The sequence below is a fragment of the Nicotiana tomentosiformis genome, chromosome 3 (assembly GCF_000390325.3).
Source record: "Nicotiana tomentosiformis chromosome 3, ASM39032v3, whole genome shotgun sequence".
Classification (NCBI taxonomy): Eukaryota; Viridiplantae; Streptophyta; class Magnoliopsida; order Solanales; family Solanaceae; genus Nicotiana; species Nicotiana tomentosiformis.
In genome coordinates this window covers 53,985,766-54,003,730 of record NC_090814.1, presented here as the reverse complement: position 1 = coordinate 54,003,730, position 17,965 = coordinate 53,985,766, and the positions used below count along the sequence as shown (strand labels likewise).

Here is a 17,965-nt window from a genome sequence, read left to right as displayed (position 1 = left end):
TCCCAGGCCTCGAAGAAATCAGTGGAGAGATTGAGAAAGGAGGTGACAAAGATTGCAGCAGCTGGGGATTTACCATTTGACCTACTGATGGAGACAACTCCATCAGTACCAGCAGACCCAGCAGCACCATCAGCAGAGGCACCAACTGGCCAGTCTGACGAGCCAGACCTTGCTACCCATACTTCCGAGGAGGTGCTTCAGATGTTCACCAACCCCGTTGTTCCCCGAGTAGAGGATGATGAGATCCAGTTGGAGGAGCCCAAGGGTGGTGATGCTGCCATTCACCCTGAGACCATATAGGGAGTTTTCTTTATTCTCTACCCTCCCTTATTTTGATTTTTCTAAGCATTGAGGACAATACTTATTTTTATTCAGGGGGTGGTCTATTTTGGTGGGTTTGATTTGATGACATTGGCCTGTAATAACTTTAATACTATTTTTATTTTATCTTTATTTTCTCTTTCATTATGTATATATTCCCCCCTCTCTTTTGATGTATATATTCTATTTCCCTCGGTTTGTATATTAATTTATCTTACTTTCAGTAGCTTATTTCATAGCTTCTTTATTTTGTTTTCTTAGTAGTCTAGCTTCTTATTTATGTTAATAGCTTTTTTTTGCTTCGGTAGCTTCTTTTTATGTTTAAGTGAGCAATAAGCCTTTGGTTTTCTTAATTCCATGGTTCTTTCCAAAGGTGAGTTTTGTGTGAACCGGGTGGCTCTTCCCAACGATGGATGGCGTGAAAATCTTTTTAAGGGATTGAGTCTGTTTTTGATGATTAGGTAGAAATAGTAGTGTTAATGAATAAAAAAAAGGGTCAAGCATGCTTCACTTGGTACCAGCACACTTAACTACACGCTTATGGTTAAAAACAAGCTTTTGGAAAGAAATGGCTCTAGTTAGTGACCTTGTGACTCTTGTGTTGACTTAGGCAATCATCGAACCATTAGCAATTTTCAATCTTGAATACGGTTGTTGTGGGCCCTTGACTCTATCCTCTTTAACAATCCGGTTATGTGAGAGGTGAGAAATTTTGTCACAAGTCCAAGTACCCGTGCGAATGATCTAGAACTTACCCCGAATGTGTTTTTAGGCAAAATTCTAAGTTTGCTTGGCTTGAGAAGAGATTGTAGGCTCTCCTTGACCCGTTTTGAGAACTTCCATATCCCACCAATGATGTTATCCTTAGTAAACCTTTTTGAGTCTAAAGCCTTTTTCTTTCGATAACCATGTTACAAGCCTTTACCCGTTTTATAGTGTCTCTCTCTTGGCACCCGAGCTTTCCTTACCACTCATGAGAAACAAATGGCGAAAACATAAGTTTGGGGGAGAGATGAGGAGTTTGAAAGTGGTATCAAGGCACAATAAAAGAAAAGAAATGAAGAAAAGGAAAGGCAAAGAAAAAGAAAGAAAGAAAGAACAAAAGAAAAACATAAAAAGAAAGTGAATAATTTGAAGGGTTGAAAGGATTCAAAAGAAAGAAAAAGTGCAAAGCATGGAGAAAATAAAGAAGGAGAATATGAATATCATGACCAAGAATGAGTGATGTCAAGTTTCTCTAGTTCCCCTAAGGAAAAAAGAAAATGACTCAAAGAGTCGGCAAAGTATGAGCCAAAAAGAGAAAATGGAGTGCTAAAGGAAAGATGAACCCGTTCCATTCCAACATTTCCCTCCTTGGTCCAAAATGCCTTCATTACATACCAAAAAATCCCTACATGATTTTAAGCCGAGTAAGTTTACATTAGTGGTAATCTACATGAGGGGCAAGCATATGATACTTAGAGCCGTACTTGTGACATTCTCTTGAGAGTGATGAGCGAACCTTTCATGAATCATTGAATTGAGTGCTACATTCTTGAGTGAGATGAGCTTACGGAGAGTATAGGAGGAGGAGTTTGGGATTCACAGTAACCTACATGAAAGAGCGAACTGCCTTGATGAGTAAAGTCAACTCTTGATGCTCAAGTGTCACATTAGAGCTATTGTTCTTTAACATTCAAAACATGGCCTTGTTGATAATTCATGAGTGTGTGGGTAATTGTTGGTCCCAATTGATGTGTGTTTGATGCAACTTAGGCCACCTGAAATAGCTCTTTTCTTGTGGAGGTGGAAATTACCTTATTTTCTTGAGGACAAGCAAAATCTTAAGTATAGGAAAGTTGATAAGTAGGGATTTTGACTACCTATTTGCACTCTTTTACTTTAGTTTTAGCTAAAAAATACTTAAAGGTATTCCCGAAAACTGATAAAATGTGCTTACTTGCAGGAGCATTGGAAAAAGAGCCAAAACGATGAAATTCAACTCAAGAAGGAGTATTTTTGGACAAGGACTAAAACCAAGCAAAAAGAGCAAAGTGTGGACCGCACAATATTGAGTGCGGCCGCAGACTATGAAGGACCTCTAACAGAGTTCCTTTGAAAAGTGTGGACCGCACAATTATTGTGCGGCCACAGAAGATAAGGTTCAGAGATATGGAGTTCTGAGTCCATGAAGAAGTGCAGACAACACTATTATTGTGCGGCCGCAAAATTTAAGAGTGCAGCTGCACTCAAAAATGTGAGGTCCGTAGAAGTCCCTCATGTCAAGCTCAAATTCAATAGTGCGGCCGCACTCAGAAATATGCGGTCCGCAGAATCTGAAGACGTGCGGCCGCAACTCAAAATTGTGCGGCTGCAGAAGTCCATCCTGTCAAGCCCAGCTTCAAAGTGCAGACCACACACAGAATTGTGAGGCCGCAGAACCTCCGCAGAGGCAATTTTGTCTGATAATTTTAGCTGTGTATAAATAGTTTTTTTGTCAAATTTAGGTCAAGTTTGAACTCCAGAAAGTAGATAGCCATTTTTCCTTTACTGCTTTGGGAAGCTTTGTATTAGTTTATCATTTTAACATTGGAATTTCATCCTTTTATCATCTATTATGAGTTTAATCTTATTTTCTTCCTTAGTTTCTTCATTTTTGCCTATGAGTAGCTAAATCTCTAGCTAGGGTTGTGACCCAACCCTAGTGTGGGTACCTAATGGGTGTTTGATTTATGGCTAATTTAAGGTTGGGTGTATGATATTTAGCCTATTTCTTGCTATAATTTAAGAATTAATGGTTGCAAACATAGATTCATGCTTAATTGACTTCGTCTCTACTTGAGAAAGAGAGACTAAGTCTAGGAAAACTTGGCTAACATAAAATTGGGATGAACTCAAGAAATTGATAGCCCCAATTAAAGGGTTGAATCTAGAGATTGTAAGACCCGACTTGAGCATATATCAACGGTTTAGTGAATTACCCATTTGGACTTGAGAAAGCCAAATTGGGCAAAATCACTCTAACTACCGAGAGGTATCGAGTAGGTAATCGCGTGTTGATTGTTATATTACACCCTGACCAACGAAACATGCCCTAAATCCCAAAACCCGTTATGTAACCACCTAGGTGGAAGTCACAGCCCTAGATCTTTTATAATCTTGAAAAAACAACAACACCAAAAATATCATTCTATAGCTTTACATTTACAAAGAATAGCATAAATTTTAGAAATAGAAAGAAACAACCAAGTATATGGAAGTGCATTTTAGGCACATCATACACCTAGTGTGAGTATATACCTAATCCAATATAAGCTCTCTAAGGAATCGACCCCGACTCAAAGTTGGGCAATTATAATTGCATCGACCGCTTCACAATCCCAATCAGTGGTGTGAATTTGGGTGACATTTCTCACTCTATACCTTGGCCAATGTCAGCTTTCTTATCTCCTTGGCCATAGTGGCTAGCTGGGTTTGCATGGATGTGTTAGAGTCCACCCGGTGAACCCCAACTGATTTTATTTTGTCATTACTCTCAGCAGGCCAATGGTTAGCATCCTCAGATAATTCATCAAGGATTAAGACAACCTCTTCCAGAGTTTTCTTCATTAGTGAACCTACATATGCAGTATTCAGAGTTCGTCATGAGGAAGGTGTCAGTCCATCCCAAAATTCCTGGAGTTGCATTCACAAATCAATTCCATTATGCTGACACTTTCTGACTAACTCCTTGAATATTTCCCAAGCTTTGAAAACCGTTTCTGTCTCCTTCTGGAAGAAATGGTGGATTTCCCTTCTGAATTTCCCTATTTTTGCAGCTGAGAATTACTTGTCTAAAAACTTTTTGGTCATTTCTTCCCATGTCCTGATCAACCCTGTGGGTAAGCTACGAAGCCAGTGCTTTGCATCATCTCAATGAAAAGGGGAATGCCCTCAAGTATACTGCATCTTTTGATACTCCATTATACTGGAAGGTGTTCATGATTTCTTCAAAGTCCATCAAGTGAGTGTTTGGATCACCTTCCCTTCGAAGATGAAATTGTTTTGGATGGTTTAAAGCAGGCCTTGCTTCAACTCAAAGTTGTTTGCTGCTATGGGTGGAGGTCTGACACTTGACAGTCCTTGATTGTAGCCTGGTCTAGCATTGTCGCCTAATGATCTTCCAGGCCTGGGTGTTGCATTCTCGTACTAAAAACTATTTCAAACACTATTGATTTCCAATCCCCGGCAACAGTGCCAAAATTTGACGAGCGCAAACCATAACATAAAATTATTGCTCGCTAGTCAAAGATAGTATAGTTTTATTATCGTCTCCATAGGGATTGGATTTAAACAGTGTTCGAATAATCTTCAGTTGATTACTATCCAGGAAAGTTAACACTTGATTTGATGACTATTACTAAGATTAACTACTACTCCCTCTGTTCCAGTTTATGCGAACCTATTTTCTTTTTGGTCCGTTCCAAAAAGAATGACTCCTTTCTAAATTTGGAAACAATTTAGCTTAAACTTATAGTTCTACCCTTAATAAGAAACTTTTATAACAACACAAATACTCTGGGGGCCTTTTTGACTTGTTTAGGACCACAAATTTTAAAAGTATTTATTTTTTCTTAAACTCCGAGCCCAGTCAAACAGGTTCACATAAATTGGAACAGAGGGAGTAGAATTTAAGGAATTAACAATTGATCACAAAAGACAGCGGATGAGCAACGACGAAATATCAATGAGAGAAATAAGGGTAATTGACTAGACAGGTGCAAGATAACTGACTCGGGATCCAATTCTTGAGTTAGTTCACTCTATAATACTGTTGATTCTTATGAATTCAACAGATAGTTAGATTACACTTGAAGTTAAAGTTCCTCTTTCGATTAAACTTTAATTTCAGTTATTAATCCAATTGAAGCACGGTAAACAATTGCAACAATAAAATGATGGTTATAATCTAAAGGGTAACTTCTCACGAATATTTCCCTATTTTCTAGTTCTATTAATAATTTAAGTGGCTCTTTCGATTACCTGTTTGAATCACGAATTTAAACTAGAGCATAATATGTAAAGAAATTCAATATAATACTCCTCTTTCAATTACGCAAAATAATAAATAACTCTGCAATATGAATTAAAACTCCATCAATAAATTCTACAATTATCAAGAATCGAATCCCTAATCAAGTTATGAAAACACCGTATCTGTCAACACCCTAATAGAATTTACTCCATAGCTACGGAATAAGTCATCTTAATGAGGTTTAAAAATAAAGAAAATATCAATACTAATGATTCGATACAAACTCCCATATTGCACCGATTGTTGATTGAAATCTTGGTGAATTCTTGGGTCTTATTGACTTGGGTGGTTCTCTAATCTTTCGTAGGTCAAAAGTCCCTAAAAACATGTTTCCAGTGTATTTATACCAAGTAAAAACGAACCTGGACAAAACTACCCTATTTGAGCCAAAGTGGGAAACCCAACAAACATTTTTCACTTCATGTGTCGCACTCTGTGTCGCAGGCCGCATTGCATCAGTGTAGTTTACTCAATTGCAAACTCTCTGAACTTCACCCTTCTGATAGAATTTTGCATTAGTGCGTCGCAGTCTACGTCATAGTAGTGTATTTTCTTGTCAGGCCACAAAACTTCCAGTCTCTGAACTTGTCACACTTCTAATGCACAATTGCACTGATGTGTCGCATAGTGCTATGCTTTGTGCGTCGCATTAGTACATCCGTTCTAGCCCTTGCACTTTCTTCCCACTTTCGTATGCAACGCCCTTCCATGAGCCCCAGATGCGATCCTGATTTAATTCTTTGGCTTTTACTCAGACTTCAAAGCTCCAAATTATTCGATTTAGCTCCAATTTATCCTTTTAACTTAGAATCATTTCTTGCAAGGCATAAAATATGTAATAAGTGCAAATCACCATCATTTAAGCTCAAACACACATAAAATGCAGTAATTTAGAGTGTAAACTACGGCTAAAACATGGGTTTCTAGACTACCATCATGCCTGAGAGCCGGATTGTGAGTGTTATCGTGGATCGGGTTGCGCATCGCAACAGGCCTTTTTTGGCTTATTTATTATTGTGGATCGGGCTACACGCCGTAGCAGGCTTTATAATCTTTTGATTAGCGCTTGGGCAGGATCCGCCCCTCTAGAGTCTGACATACCAGCAGTGAGCGCATGCACAGTGATTTATATACATGTGCTTTAGTGGGGGGCATTGATGCCAGACACCCGTACAATGCTAAGTGATTGTGTGTGGTGAGTGGGAATGTGAGATAGACAGATTGAGTACTCTGAGAGTGTGAGTACCTGGGATTATCATTGTGATACATTACATTGACATGTATATATAACATGTAGTCATAGAGATGTAACATTCCTCATGCTATTTGTACTTGGTATATTTTAACAGTGCTAGGCTTAAATTGTTGAACTTGAAAGCATGCCTAAATTTTTGTACTGTAAACGAGCTGAATATGGAAGTTTCTCTAAGTTATTACTGTCCTCATCTTTATTATATATGTGTTGTCATTATTTTGATTATGATTGTATCCTTCTGAGCTCGTCATTGTTTCCAGCCAAGGTTAGTCCTATTACTTATTAAGTGCATTGGTTCGGTTGTACTCATACTACACTCCGCACTTCGTGTGCAGATCCAGGTACATCTAGATACGGTGATTGCTATAGTGTTGCTAGTACCTGTTTGGAGACTTGAGGTAGCTGCTTTGACGCCCGCAGACCTTAACTCTCCTTCATTTTATTTTTATTCAGTACTTTTCTATTTTCTCAGACAATTGTACTAGAGTTTCAGACTATGTTGACACTTAGTAGCTTATGTACTCGGTGACACCAGGATTTTGGGATAGTTGTAATAGAATTACAATTGTTTTTATCAAATATTTATGAGACTTTCTACTTTTGAGCTTATTAAATCATGTTTTTAATTCAAATGTGTAGACGATATGTGATTGTCGGCTTACCTAGTAATGCATTAGGCGTCGTCATGACAGGCTCAGATTTTTGGTTCGTGACAAGTTGGTATTAGAGCAATAGGTTACTTAGGTTTCATGAGTCATGAGCAAGTTTAATAGAGTCTTGTGGATCGGTACAGAGACGTCTATACTTATCTTCAAGAGGCTACCAAACCATTAGGAAACTTCATTTTCTTATACTCTTGTTGTGCATATTTTTTGATTCTGAAAAACTAAACCTTTATTCTTCTATTCTATCACAGATGGTGAGGACACGTGTGACCGGATTAGGCGGACGGCCACTGGTACCACAAGCTAGGGCCGTGAGAGGCTGGGGCCGCGGTTAGGATTATTCATGGTTCGGTTTGGATCGGTTTTTCCCTAAAACAAAACCAAACCAAGTAAGTCGGTTCTTCAAATATTGGAACCAAACCAAATCAATTAAATCGGTTTTTTATCGATTCGGTTTTTGTCGGTTTTTTGGTTTTTTCGGTAATTTATCGGTTTTTTTCTTAAATATGAGACATACACTGCCAAATACATATTCCGTCTACTACATTTTTAACGTAACATTACCAAACCAATTACTCTTTGAGATATCTATCATTTACCAAGATGTATTGATGATAATTGAATAAAATAGTGATGAATAATTTAATTAATCAATTAAAAATTGATTATTTTTAACAACAAATAAATTCTTGTAATTAGCAAAAGAAAACTACCATTCAAACTAGAATGTAAAAGCAAAGAATTCGATTATTATAATAGCAAAGAACTAGACTAGAAATACAAACGACTAATTGTACCATAAAATTTTAGAAACTTTATATAAAAATATACATATATAGGTGTAAATAATAATTTAAATAGCTACTTCTATAGTCGGTTTGGTTAGGTTTTTTTTGGTTATTTTTTTTATTTAAACCAAACCAAATTTGATCGGTTTTTAAAATTCAAAACCAAAACCAAACCAAACCAAACCTAAAAGTATCGATTTTTTCGGTCGGTTTGGTTCGGTTTTTCGGGTTTTTATGAATACCCCTAGCTGCGGTAGAGGCCGAGGTACGGCTTGCACTGCAGCTAAAGAAGCACCTGTGGAGCCACCAGCTGCTCTAGCTCAGGAGGAGGTACCAGATGTGGTTGAATCGGTGGGCCAGCTCAGGCACCAGTTGTGCCCATTGTGATTCGGGGCCTTCAAGAGGCTTTGGCCCAGATATTGACTGTATTCACTAGCCTTGGTGAGGCGATTTTAGTTTCGGCCACACCAGCCCTTCTCAAGCCAGGAGAGGTGCTCAGACTCCCGCCGCCCGTACTCCAGAGTAGGTAGCTCAGGTACTACCAGCCCAGTCGGTTGCAACTACTCGGGCCCAGGTTGGCCTACCTATGAGTGATGAGGAGCAGAAGAGACTAGAGTGGTTTGGGAGGCTCAAGCCTCTAGAGTTCAGTGGGGCCGAGTCAGAGGATGCTCAGGATTTTATAGACAAGTGTCAGCAGATCCTTCACACGTCAAGTATTTTGGAGACCAATTCACTACATTTCAGCTGACAGGGGCAGCCTACAGATGTTGGGAGTCCTATGAGTTGAGCAGGCCAGCCGACGCTGTACCACTTACGTGGCATGAGTTCTCAGTTCTCTTCTTAGAGAAGTTTGTTCCACAGACTCGTAAGGAAGAGTTGCTTAGGCAATTTGAGCAGCAATGCCATGAGGGTATGTCAATGACCCAGTATGAGATGAGATTTTCAGAGTTGGCTTGTCATGCGGTATATTTAGTTCCCACTAAGAGGGAGAGGATTAGGAGGTTCATTGATGGTCTCAACTATGGACTGTGTTTAATCATGACTCGAAAGATTACGATGGGTGCGAGGTTTGATGAGGTGGTTGATATTGATCGACGCCTAGAGTTGGTTCACAGTCAGAAGCATAAGGAGAGGTAGGCCAAGAGGCCTCGTGGTTCGGGTGGTTTAGCAGTGCCTCATCTGAAGGATAGTCCCACCACAGTAGGGGTCGTCCTTATAGGCCCGCTTAGATGGCTCATCCGGTTCATCGTGGTGCATCATTTAGCTATGGTTCATACAGTGTTCGTCCGCCTCAGTCATGTTTCAGTTCCCTCCCAGATCAGAGTTCATCTTATGCTCCATTAGTTCAGGGTTCATCTGTACCAGGTTTTTCTAGTGGTTATTTTAGTTCTCGGGGTCCGATTTAGTCCCCTCCACCATTATCGGATCAAGGTTGCTTCGAGTGTAGAGAATTGATGCATGTGAGGAGGTATTGTCCCCGTCTTATGGGAGGTCCAATTCAACAGAGGGGTAAGTCTATGAATTCACCAGTTACTTTACCACCCGCTCAGCCAGCTCGGGGTGGGACTTAGGCAGTTCGAGGTTACCCTAGAGGGGGAGGTCGATCAGGTGGTGGTCAGGCTCGATGCTATGCTTTTCCCGCCAGGCTAGAGGCCGTTACTTGAGACGCAGTGATCACATGTATTGTTTCAATGTGCCACAGGGATGCTTCCATATTATTTGACCCTGGTTCCAATTATTCATATGTATCATCATATTTTTCTCGTTATTTGGATATGCCATATGATTCCTTAGTTATGCTTGTTCATGTATCTATGCCGGTGGGTGATTCTACTATTGTGGACCATGTATATCGGTCGTGTGTGGTGAATATTGGGGGATTAGAGACGAGAGTTGATCTCTTACTACTTAGCATGGTTGATTTTGACGTGAATCTAGGAATTGATTGGTTGTCCCCATGTCATACTAATCTGGATTGTCACGCTAATACCATGACTTTGGCAATGCCGGGATTGCCTCGGATTGAGTGGAGAGGTTCTCTGGACTATGTTCCCAGTAGAGTGATCTCATATTTGAAGGCCCAACTGATGGTTGGGAAGGGATGTTTGGCATATTTGGCCTTTGTAGGGGATGTTGGCACTTATAATCCTACCATTGAGTCTCTTCCGGTAGTGCGAGACATTCCGGATGTGTTTTTTACAGACCTGTCGGACATGCCACCCGACAGGGACATTGATTTTGGTATTGACTTGGTGTCGGGCACTCAATCCATTTATATTCCTTCGTATCGTATGGCACCAGCAGAGTTGAAGGAATTGAAAAAGCATCTTCAAGAGCGTCTTGATTAGGGGTTCATTAGTCCTAGTGTGTCGCCTTGGGGTGCATCGGTTCTGTTTGTGAATAAGAAGGATGGTACTATGCGGATATGCATTGATTATAGGCAATTGAACAAAGTTACAATTAAGAACAAGTACCCATTGCCGCGCATTGATGACTTATTTGACCAGCTTCAGGGAGCTAGAGTGTTCTCTAAGATTGATTTGAGGTCTGGGTATCACCAGTTGAAGATTCAGGATTCTGATATCCTGAAGACGACATTCAGGACCCGCTATGGTCACTACGAGTTCCTTCTGATGTCTTTTGGGCTGACTAATACCCCAGCAACATTTATGCATCTGATGAACAATGTATTCCAGCCATATCTTGATTCTTTTGTTATAGTATTCATTGATGATATACTGGTGTACTCACGTAGCCAGGAGGAGCATGCACAATATCTAAGGATTGTACTACAAACGTTGAGGGAGAAGAAGCTTTATGCTAAATTCTCCAAGTGTTAGTTCTAGCTTGATTCTGTGGCATTCTTGGGGCACGTGGTGTCCGGTGAGGGTATCAAGGTAGATCCGAAGAAGATTGAGGCAGTTTAGAGTTGGCCCAAATCATCTTCATCTACTGCGATTTTGAGTTTTCTTGGCTTGGCCGGATATTATCGCCATTTCATGGAGGGTTTCTCATCCATTGCTGCACCTTTGACTAGATTGACCCAAAAGGGTGCCCCATTCAGGTGGTCTAATGAGTGTGAGAAGAGCTTTCAGAAGCTCAAGACTGCCTTGACCACAACTCTAGTTCAAGTTTTACCTTCAACATCGGGTTCGTATACGATGTATTGTGATGATTCTCGGATTGGTATTGGGTGTCTTTATGTAGTATGGTAGGGTGATTGCTTATGCTTTTTTCTAGTTGAAGCCCCATGAGAAGAATTACCCTATTCATGATTTAGAGTTGTCGGCCATTGTTCATGCATTGAAGTTTTGGAGGCCTTACCTCTACGGCGTGTCTTGTGAGGTATTTAAAAATCATCAGAGTCTACAACACTTGTGAAAGCAAAAGGATCTAAATTTGAGGCAGGAGAGATGGTTGGAGCTATTAAAAGACTAAGATATTACAATTTTGTATCATCCCGGGAAGACCAATGTGGTGGCCGATGCCTTGAGTAGAAAGGCAGTGAGTATGGTTAGCCTTGCATATATTCCTGTTGGTGAGAGACCGCTTGTATCGGATGTTCAGGCCTTGGCCAATCAGTTCGTAAGGTTAGATGTTTCAGAGCCTAGACAAGTTCTAGCTTGCGTGGTTTCTCGGTCTTCTTTATACGATCGCATCAGAGAGCGCTAGTATGATGACCCCCATCTGCTTGTCCTTAAGGACACGGTATAACACGGTGATGCCAAGGAGGTTTCTATTGGAGATGATGGGGTGTTGCGAATGCAGGGTCGGATTTGTATGCCCAATATGGATGGGTTATGTGAGTTGATTCTTTAAGAGGCCCACAGTTCACGGTATTTCATTCATCCGAGAGCCGCGAAGATGTATTAGGACTTGAGGCAGCACTATTGGTGGAGAAAAATGAAGAAAGATATAGTGGAGTATGTGGCTCGGTGCTTGAACTATCAGCAAGTGAAGTACGAACATTAGAGGCCCGATGGTTTGCTTCAGAGGCTTGAGATTCCCGAGTGGAAATAGGAGCGTATTACCATGGACTTCGTGGTTGGATTCCCACGGACTTTGAAGAAATTTGATGTTATTTGGGTGATTGTGGACCGGTTGACTAAGTCCGTACATTTTATTTAGGTTGTGACTACATATTCTACACGGCGGTTGGCTGAGATCTATATCCGCAAGGTTGTCCGTCTTCACGGTGTGCTGGTGTCAACTATTTCTTATCGGGGCACGCAGTTCACATCGCAGTTTTGGAGAGCAGTGCAGCGAGAGTTGGGCACACGGGTTTAGTTGAGTACAACATTCCACCCTCAGACGGATGGACAATCCGAGTGCACCATTCAGTTATTGAAGGATATGCTATGCGTTTGTGTTATGGATTTCGGGGGTGCTTGAGGTCAGTTTCTACCGCTAACTGAGTTTGCCTACAACAACAGCTACCAATCGAGTATTCAGATGGCTCCTTATGAGGCCTTATATGTGTTACACCCCATATTATCGTACGTAAAAGTACATCATAAGCAAACTAATGTAAGATAAAAAATGAGATCATCTTTGAAAGTATATAATATAAGTTAATCATATTACCTTGGAGTTTACAAATATTTAAGATCATGAACAATAATTACAAAGAGGGTTGGAAGGTTCAGAAGTTAAAGGAATTGAAGAACATAATATTTTTGCCGAAAGTCGACAAGTTAGGAATGTTATAACCCGTACCTTTGGGGTGCAACTAGAGTTCTTAATATGATAAGATGGTTATGTTATGAGTTATTTTAGTCGTATGATAGTCATGTGTTAAGTTTTGAAGTTAAGCGAGTTGTGGAACAAAAGTCGATGAAAGTCATCACATGTTACGTTCATAAGGTTTACTACATTTGGGTCAAATGTCACTGAGCTTTTCTCCCAATATACTTCGAGTTATGGGGTGTTCCACCCATAAAATTTAATATCTATGAGTCTATTTTCAAATGCATTAAATCATTTATCAATATGACATCGTAGTAGAGAGTTATATGCATTTTTGCGAGACTATGCAGACTGCATAGGTGACAAGTAGGTGTGTCACTTACTTGCTTACATGAGAGGACTAAATATGTCCAAAAAGGGCCAGTTCGGGTCGGCCAAAGATCCCTTTTAAGGGCTTATTTCCTTCATATATCACACTCATTATAGAGCATAAAAACCAGAGATAACCCCTGCAAAATTCTCCCAAAAATTCAACACAAACCCTAATTGATTTTCTCTTCTTTTTAAGTTCTAGTTGGAGGAAAACCTAAGGGTTGAAGAACCAAGATAGGAACTGAGATATTCACCAAATAAGGTAAGTATACTGCTCTCTCTCATCCACTTTTTCTGCTGTAAAAGCATAGAAATTTGTTTTATAATTGTAAGAACTCACGGAAAGGTGATCGAAAGCCGTGAGTTCGAGTTATTCAACTTATAGTGGACTGTTTTGTAGGTTGTTTCATGTTGTTGTTGGATTGTGTGTTTTGCTACTGTTTTATGGAGTTTTGGAGGAGAAAGAGTGTTTAGAAACACCACATAAATGCAGGGTGGTGGGCTGGTCATTCATCGTAATATTTTCAGGTTGTTTGACACTACTATGGTGGTTGTTTTGCGTATGAAGAGATTGGGGTGTGTTGGGCTATTTTGTGGTATTTTGTGATGGATATAAGATTGGAAAATGATGTATATATGTTGTTATTGTTGTGTTCTTGTGTTTTTGGTGTTATCTCGAAATGGGAGGAAGTAAAGATTATAGGGAAAATACTGCCCGTTTTAATATAAAATAAACTTGTCATTCATTGTGCGATAGTTGTACCTTTCGTAACTTAATGATAGTATTATTATCGTTGTTGTAGATTAAGGTGCGAAGAGATGAGTTCAACGTGGTTATTAGAAAAATTATGATAAGATATGTTAAGGCTAAACCTTTTTTTCATTTTGGCATGATCTCGTAACTACATGTGTTTGATAACGAGACATAAAGACAAGTTCGTAAATATATCCGACCACAGTACATCCATCGGTAGAAGCTTGTAGACATATCCTATCAGTCAGTGCAGTATGTTGGGCTTGTAGGCCTTGTATGTATATTTCTTTTCATTTGCCAGTTGTAGTAGTTATGATGACCTTGTCGGCCCAGCTTTATATTGATGTTCAATCAGAGCTAGTCTCCATTCAGTTTTATATTTTGTTTCACAAATTGTCTTGCAATGTGGACCTATGTCCAAAGTATGACCTTGTATGTTCAGAGTCCCTCAGCCTCAAGTTGGTACGCTCGGTTAAGTGAGGGATCGGGTGCCGGTCTCGCCTCCCCAGGTTTGGGATGTGACAAACTTGGTATCAGAGTAGTTTTATCCTAGGGAGTCTACAAGCCGTGTCTAGTAGGGTCTTGTTTATAGATGTGTTGTGCACACATTATATAAGCAGGGAACTACAGGGCATTTAGGAGTTGGTTACCCTTCTTTCAAATCTAAATCGTGCTATAGAACTGAGTTATAGGAAATTTGAGCTAAACTTACATATTGGCATTTGCATACAGAGATGACGGTGACTAGGAAGACTATGTCTAGTCAGAGGAGAGATACAGCAGCGGGTGAGGGGACCAGCAGGGTACCCCCAGTAGATAGGGCCTAGTCTGAGGCCCAGGGCGAGACCCCTACTCAGCCATTACTGGCTCCTCCACCATCTGAGGAGATTCTTAGGGATACCGCACATCCAATTCCCCCTCCACTTCAATCAGATCAAAACTTGAGGAGTTCGGTGCATTTGTTGTCACAGTTGGTAGCTACCCAGAAACAGGCTAGGGCATTAGCTAGTGTAGGATCTTCTGAGGGGTCTGGGAGTTAAAGGGTCCTAGAGTTTATTGCCTTGAGTCCCCCAGAGTTCACGGGGACAGATAAGAGGGAGGACCCGCAAGATTTCATAGATCAACTTCACAAGATCTTTTGGGTTATGCATGCCACAGAGAAAGAGGAAGTTGAGCTGGCAGATTTTAGACTCCGAGATATAGCCGTCCTTTGGTACGAGGAATGGGAGAGGTCCAGGGGAAGTGATGCACCTCCAGCTATTTGGGAGAATTTTTCAGATGCCTTCCTTGACCAGTACTTACCGCGGGAGATCTGAAAGGCTCGAGTCGATCAGTTTCTAGACCTCAAGTAGGGCAATATGAGCATTCAAGAGTATAGTCTCCATTTCGACTCATTGGCCATATATGCTCCATCCATAGTTGCTACTATGCGGGACACGATCCACAGGTTTTGTAGCAGGGTTGTCCCCGGAGTTGACCGAGGCATGTGCCACCATTGTATTGCAAGATAATATGGATATCTCTCGTATTCAGGCATTCACCCAGAATATAGAAAAGGGCAGGCATCGGCAGTAGGGTACAGAGAGGAGTGAGCAAGTACATCATAAGAGGATGAGATTTGCCAGGTATCAAGAGCAGTCTCAGGGTAGTTATATGCCCCTGTACTTTGGACGACCACCTAGGCCTACACCGCCTCAGTTATAGGGTTACAGGTTTGACTGATATGCTTAGTCAAGACTAGGTGAGAGCTCACAGGGATCGGGTTTGTAGCAACATCGAGGTTCAGGACAGACATGGTCATTTTCGCGGTCGTGTGACATCTGTGGTAAAGGATACCTGGGCCAATCCCAAGCAGGTTCTGACTCTTGTTATACATTTGGGCGTTCGGAGAATATGATGAGAGATTTCCCAAGTAGAGATTCTGGGGTATGGCACAACCAGATAATTCAGCGACATGATCATCTATGTTTGTGCATCCTTCAGGGCGCGAGTCTCAGTCTTCGGCTAATAGAGGTCGAGGCAGAGGTAGAAGTTCTAGTTCAGGCAGTAATTAGAACCGTATCTATGCTTGAGCGGGTCGACAAGACCAGGAGTCTTTACCAGACGTTATGACAGGTATATTGACCATTTTCTCTCTCGATGCTTATGCCTTAATAGATCCAGGATCTACTTTATCGTATATTACCTCGTTTGTCGCAGGAAGTTTGGTATAGTGCCTGAAATACTAAGTGATCCTTTTGCAGTATCTATATCGGTCAAAGAATCGATTATTGCTAGACTGGTTTACCGAGGTTGTACGGTGACAGTTTGTAGTTGTCAGACCTCAGCCGATCTAGTTGAGCTAGAGATGATGGATTTTGATGCTATCATGGGCATGGACTTATTGGTAGCTTGCTATGCCACAGTTTATTGCCGAGCAAAGGCAGCCCAGAATTCATTTTTTGGTTAAGCCAGTCCTTCTATGGGTAGGTAATATAGAGACACCCAGAGGAAGGTTTATTTCCTATCTAAAGGTGAGGAAAATGATCGCAAAATAGTGCATTTATCATATTGTGTGGGTTAGAGATGCAGATACTGAGATACCTACACTCCAGTCTATTCCAGTAGTCAGAGAGTACGTAGATGTGTTTTTAGATGAGCTTCCAGATATTCCTCCAGAGTGAGAGATTGATTTTAGCATCAATTTGCTTCCGGGAACTCAACCAATATCCATCCCTCCATATAGAATGGCACTTGCCGAATTGAAGGAGTTGAAGGAGCAGTTAAAAGATTTGCTGGAGAAATGTTTTATCAAACCCAGTACCTCACCTTGGGATGCACCGGTACTGTTTGTGCGGAAGAAATACGGATCGCTGAGGATGTGTATCGATTATAGGTAGTTGAACAAGGTAATTAAGAATAAGTATCCACTTCCAAGGATCGATGACTTGTTTGATCAGTTGCAAGGGGATAGATGCTTTTCTAAGATAGATTTGAGGTCGGGGTACGACCGGGTCAGAGTTCGGGAGAAAGATATTTCGAAGACAGCCTTCAAGACCTGATATGGCCACTTCGAGTTCCTTGTCATGTCCTTCGGGTAGACAAATGCACCCGTCGTATTTATGGACTTGATGAATAGCATATTCTGGCCATTTTTAGATTTGTTCATGATAGTATTTATTGATGATATTCTAGTTTATTCACGTTCAGAGGAGGAGCATGCAGACCACCTGCGAGCGGTACTCCAACCCCTCTGTGATCGTAAGTTGTATGCTAAGTTTTCTCGATGTGAATTCTGGTTGAAGTCTATAGCATTCTTGGGGCATATTGTAAAGGTATAAAGGTAGACATTTAGAAGATTGAGTCCGTGAAATCCTGGCCTAGACCTACCACTCCGATAGAGGTTCGTAGCTTTCTAGGCTTAGCAGGCTACTACCGGAGGTTCGTAGAGGGTTTTTCTTACCTTTCAGCACCATTGAAGAAGCTGACTCAGAAAGCAACTAAGCTTCAGTGGATAGAGGCTTGCGAGTGGAGTTTCCAAGAGCTTAAAAACAGGTTGACCTCAGCGCCAATTCTAACACTTCCAGAGGGTCTAGAGGGTTATGCTGTGTATTGTGATACCTCAGGTGTCGGGTTAGGATGTGTCCTAATGCAACATCGGAAGGTAATTGCGTATGATTCAAGGAAGTTGAGAAAGCACGAGAGGAATTATCCTACCCATGACCTCGAGTTAGCTTCGGTTGTCCATGCACTTAAGAAATGATGGCATTATTTATATGGTGTTCATGTGGATGTATGTACATATCATAAAAGCCTGCAATATATCTTCAAGCAAAAGGAGTTGAATTTGCGATAGAGGCGATGGCTAGAGTTATTGAAAGATTACAACGTTAAAATTCTCTACCATTCAGGGAAAGCTAATGTTGTAGCTGATGCCTTAATTCACCGTTCTATGGGTAGCTTAGCACATGTAGAGGTTGAGAATAGAGAATTAGCTAGAGAGCTTCATCAATTGGCTTGTTTGGGGGTTCAGTTAGTAGATTCTGATGATGATGGAGTTGTACTCTAAAATACTACAAAATCATCTCTCAT

The 17,965-nt window shown here is 40.8% G+C and overlaps 1 protein-coding gene across 1 annotated transcript; it reads left to right on the top strand.

Moving 5' to 3' along the window:
- The first annotated feature begins 9,311 nt into the window (after positions 1-9,311).
- On the top strand, positions 9,312-10,430 carry LOC138907828 (uncharacterized). Its single transcript, XM_070198446.1, has 2 exons — positions 9,312-9,447; positions 9,877-10,430. Exons 1-2 carry the CDS (start codon positions 9,312-9,314, stop codon positions 10,428-10,430), a joined length of 690 nt encoding a protein of 229 aa, XP_070054547.1.
- The last annotated feature ends 7,535 nt before the right edge of the window (positions 10,431-17,965 follow it).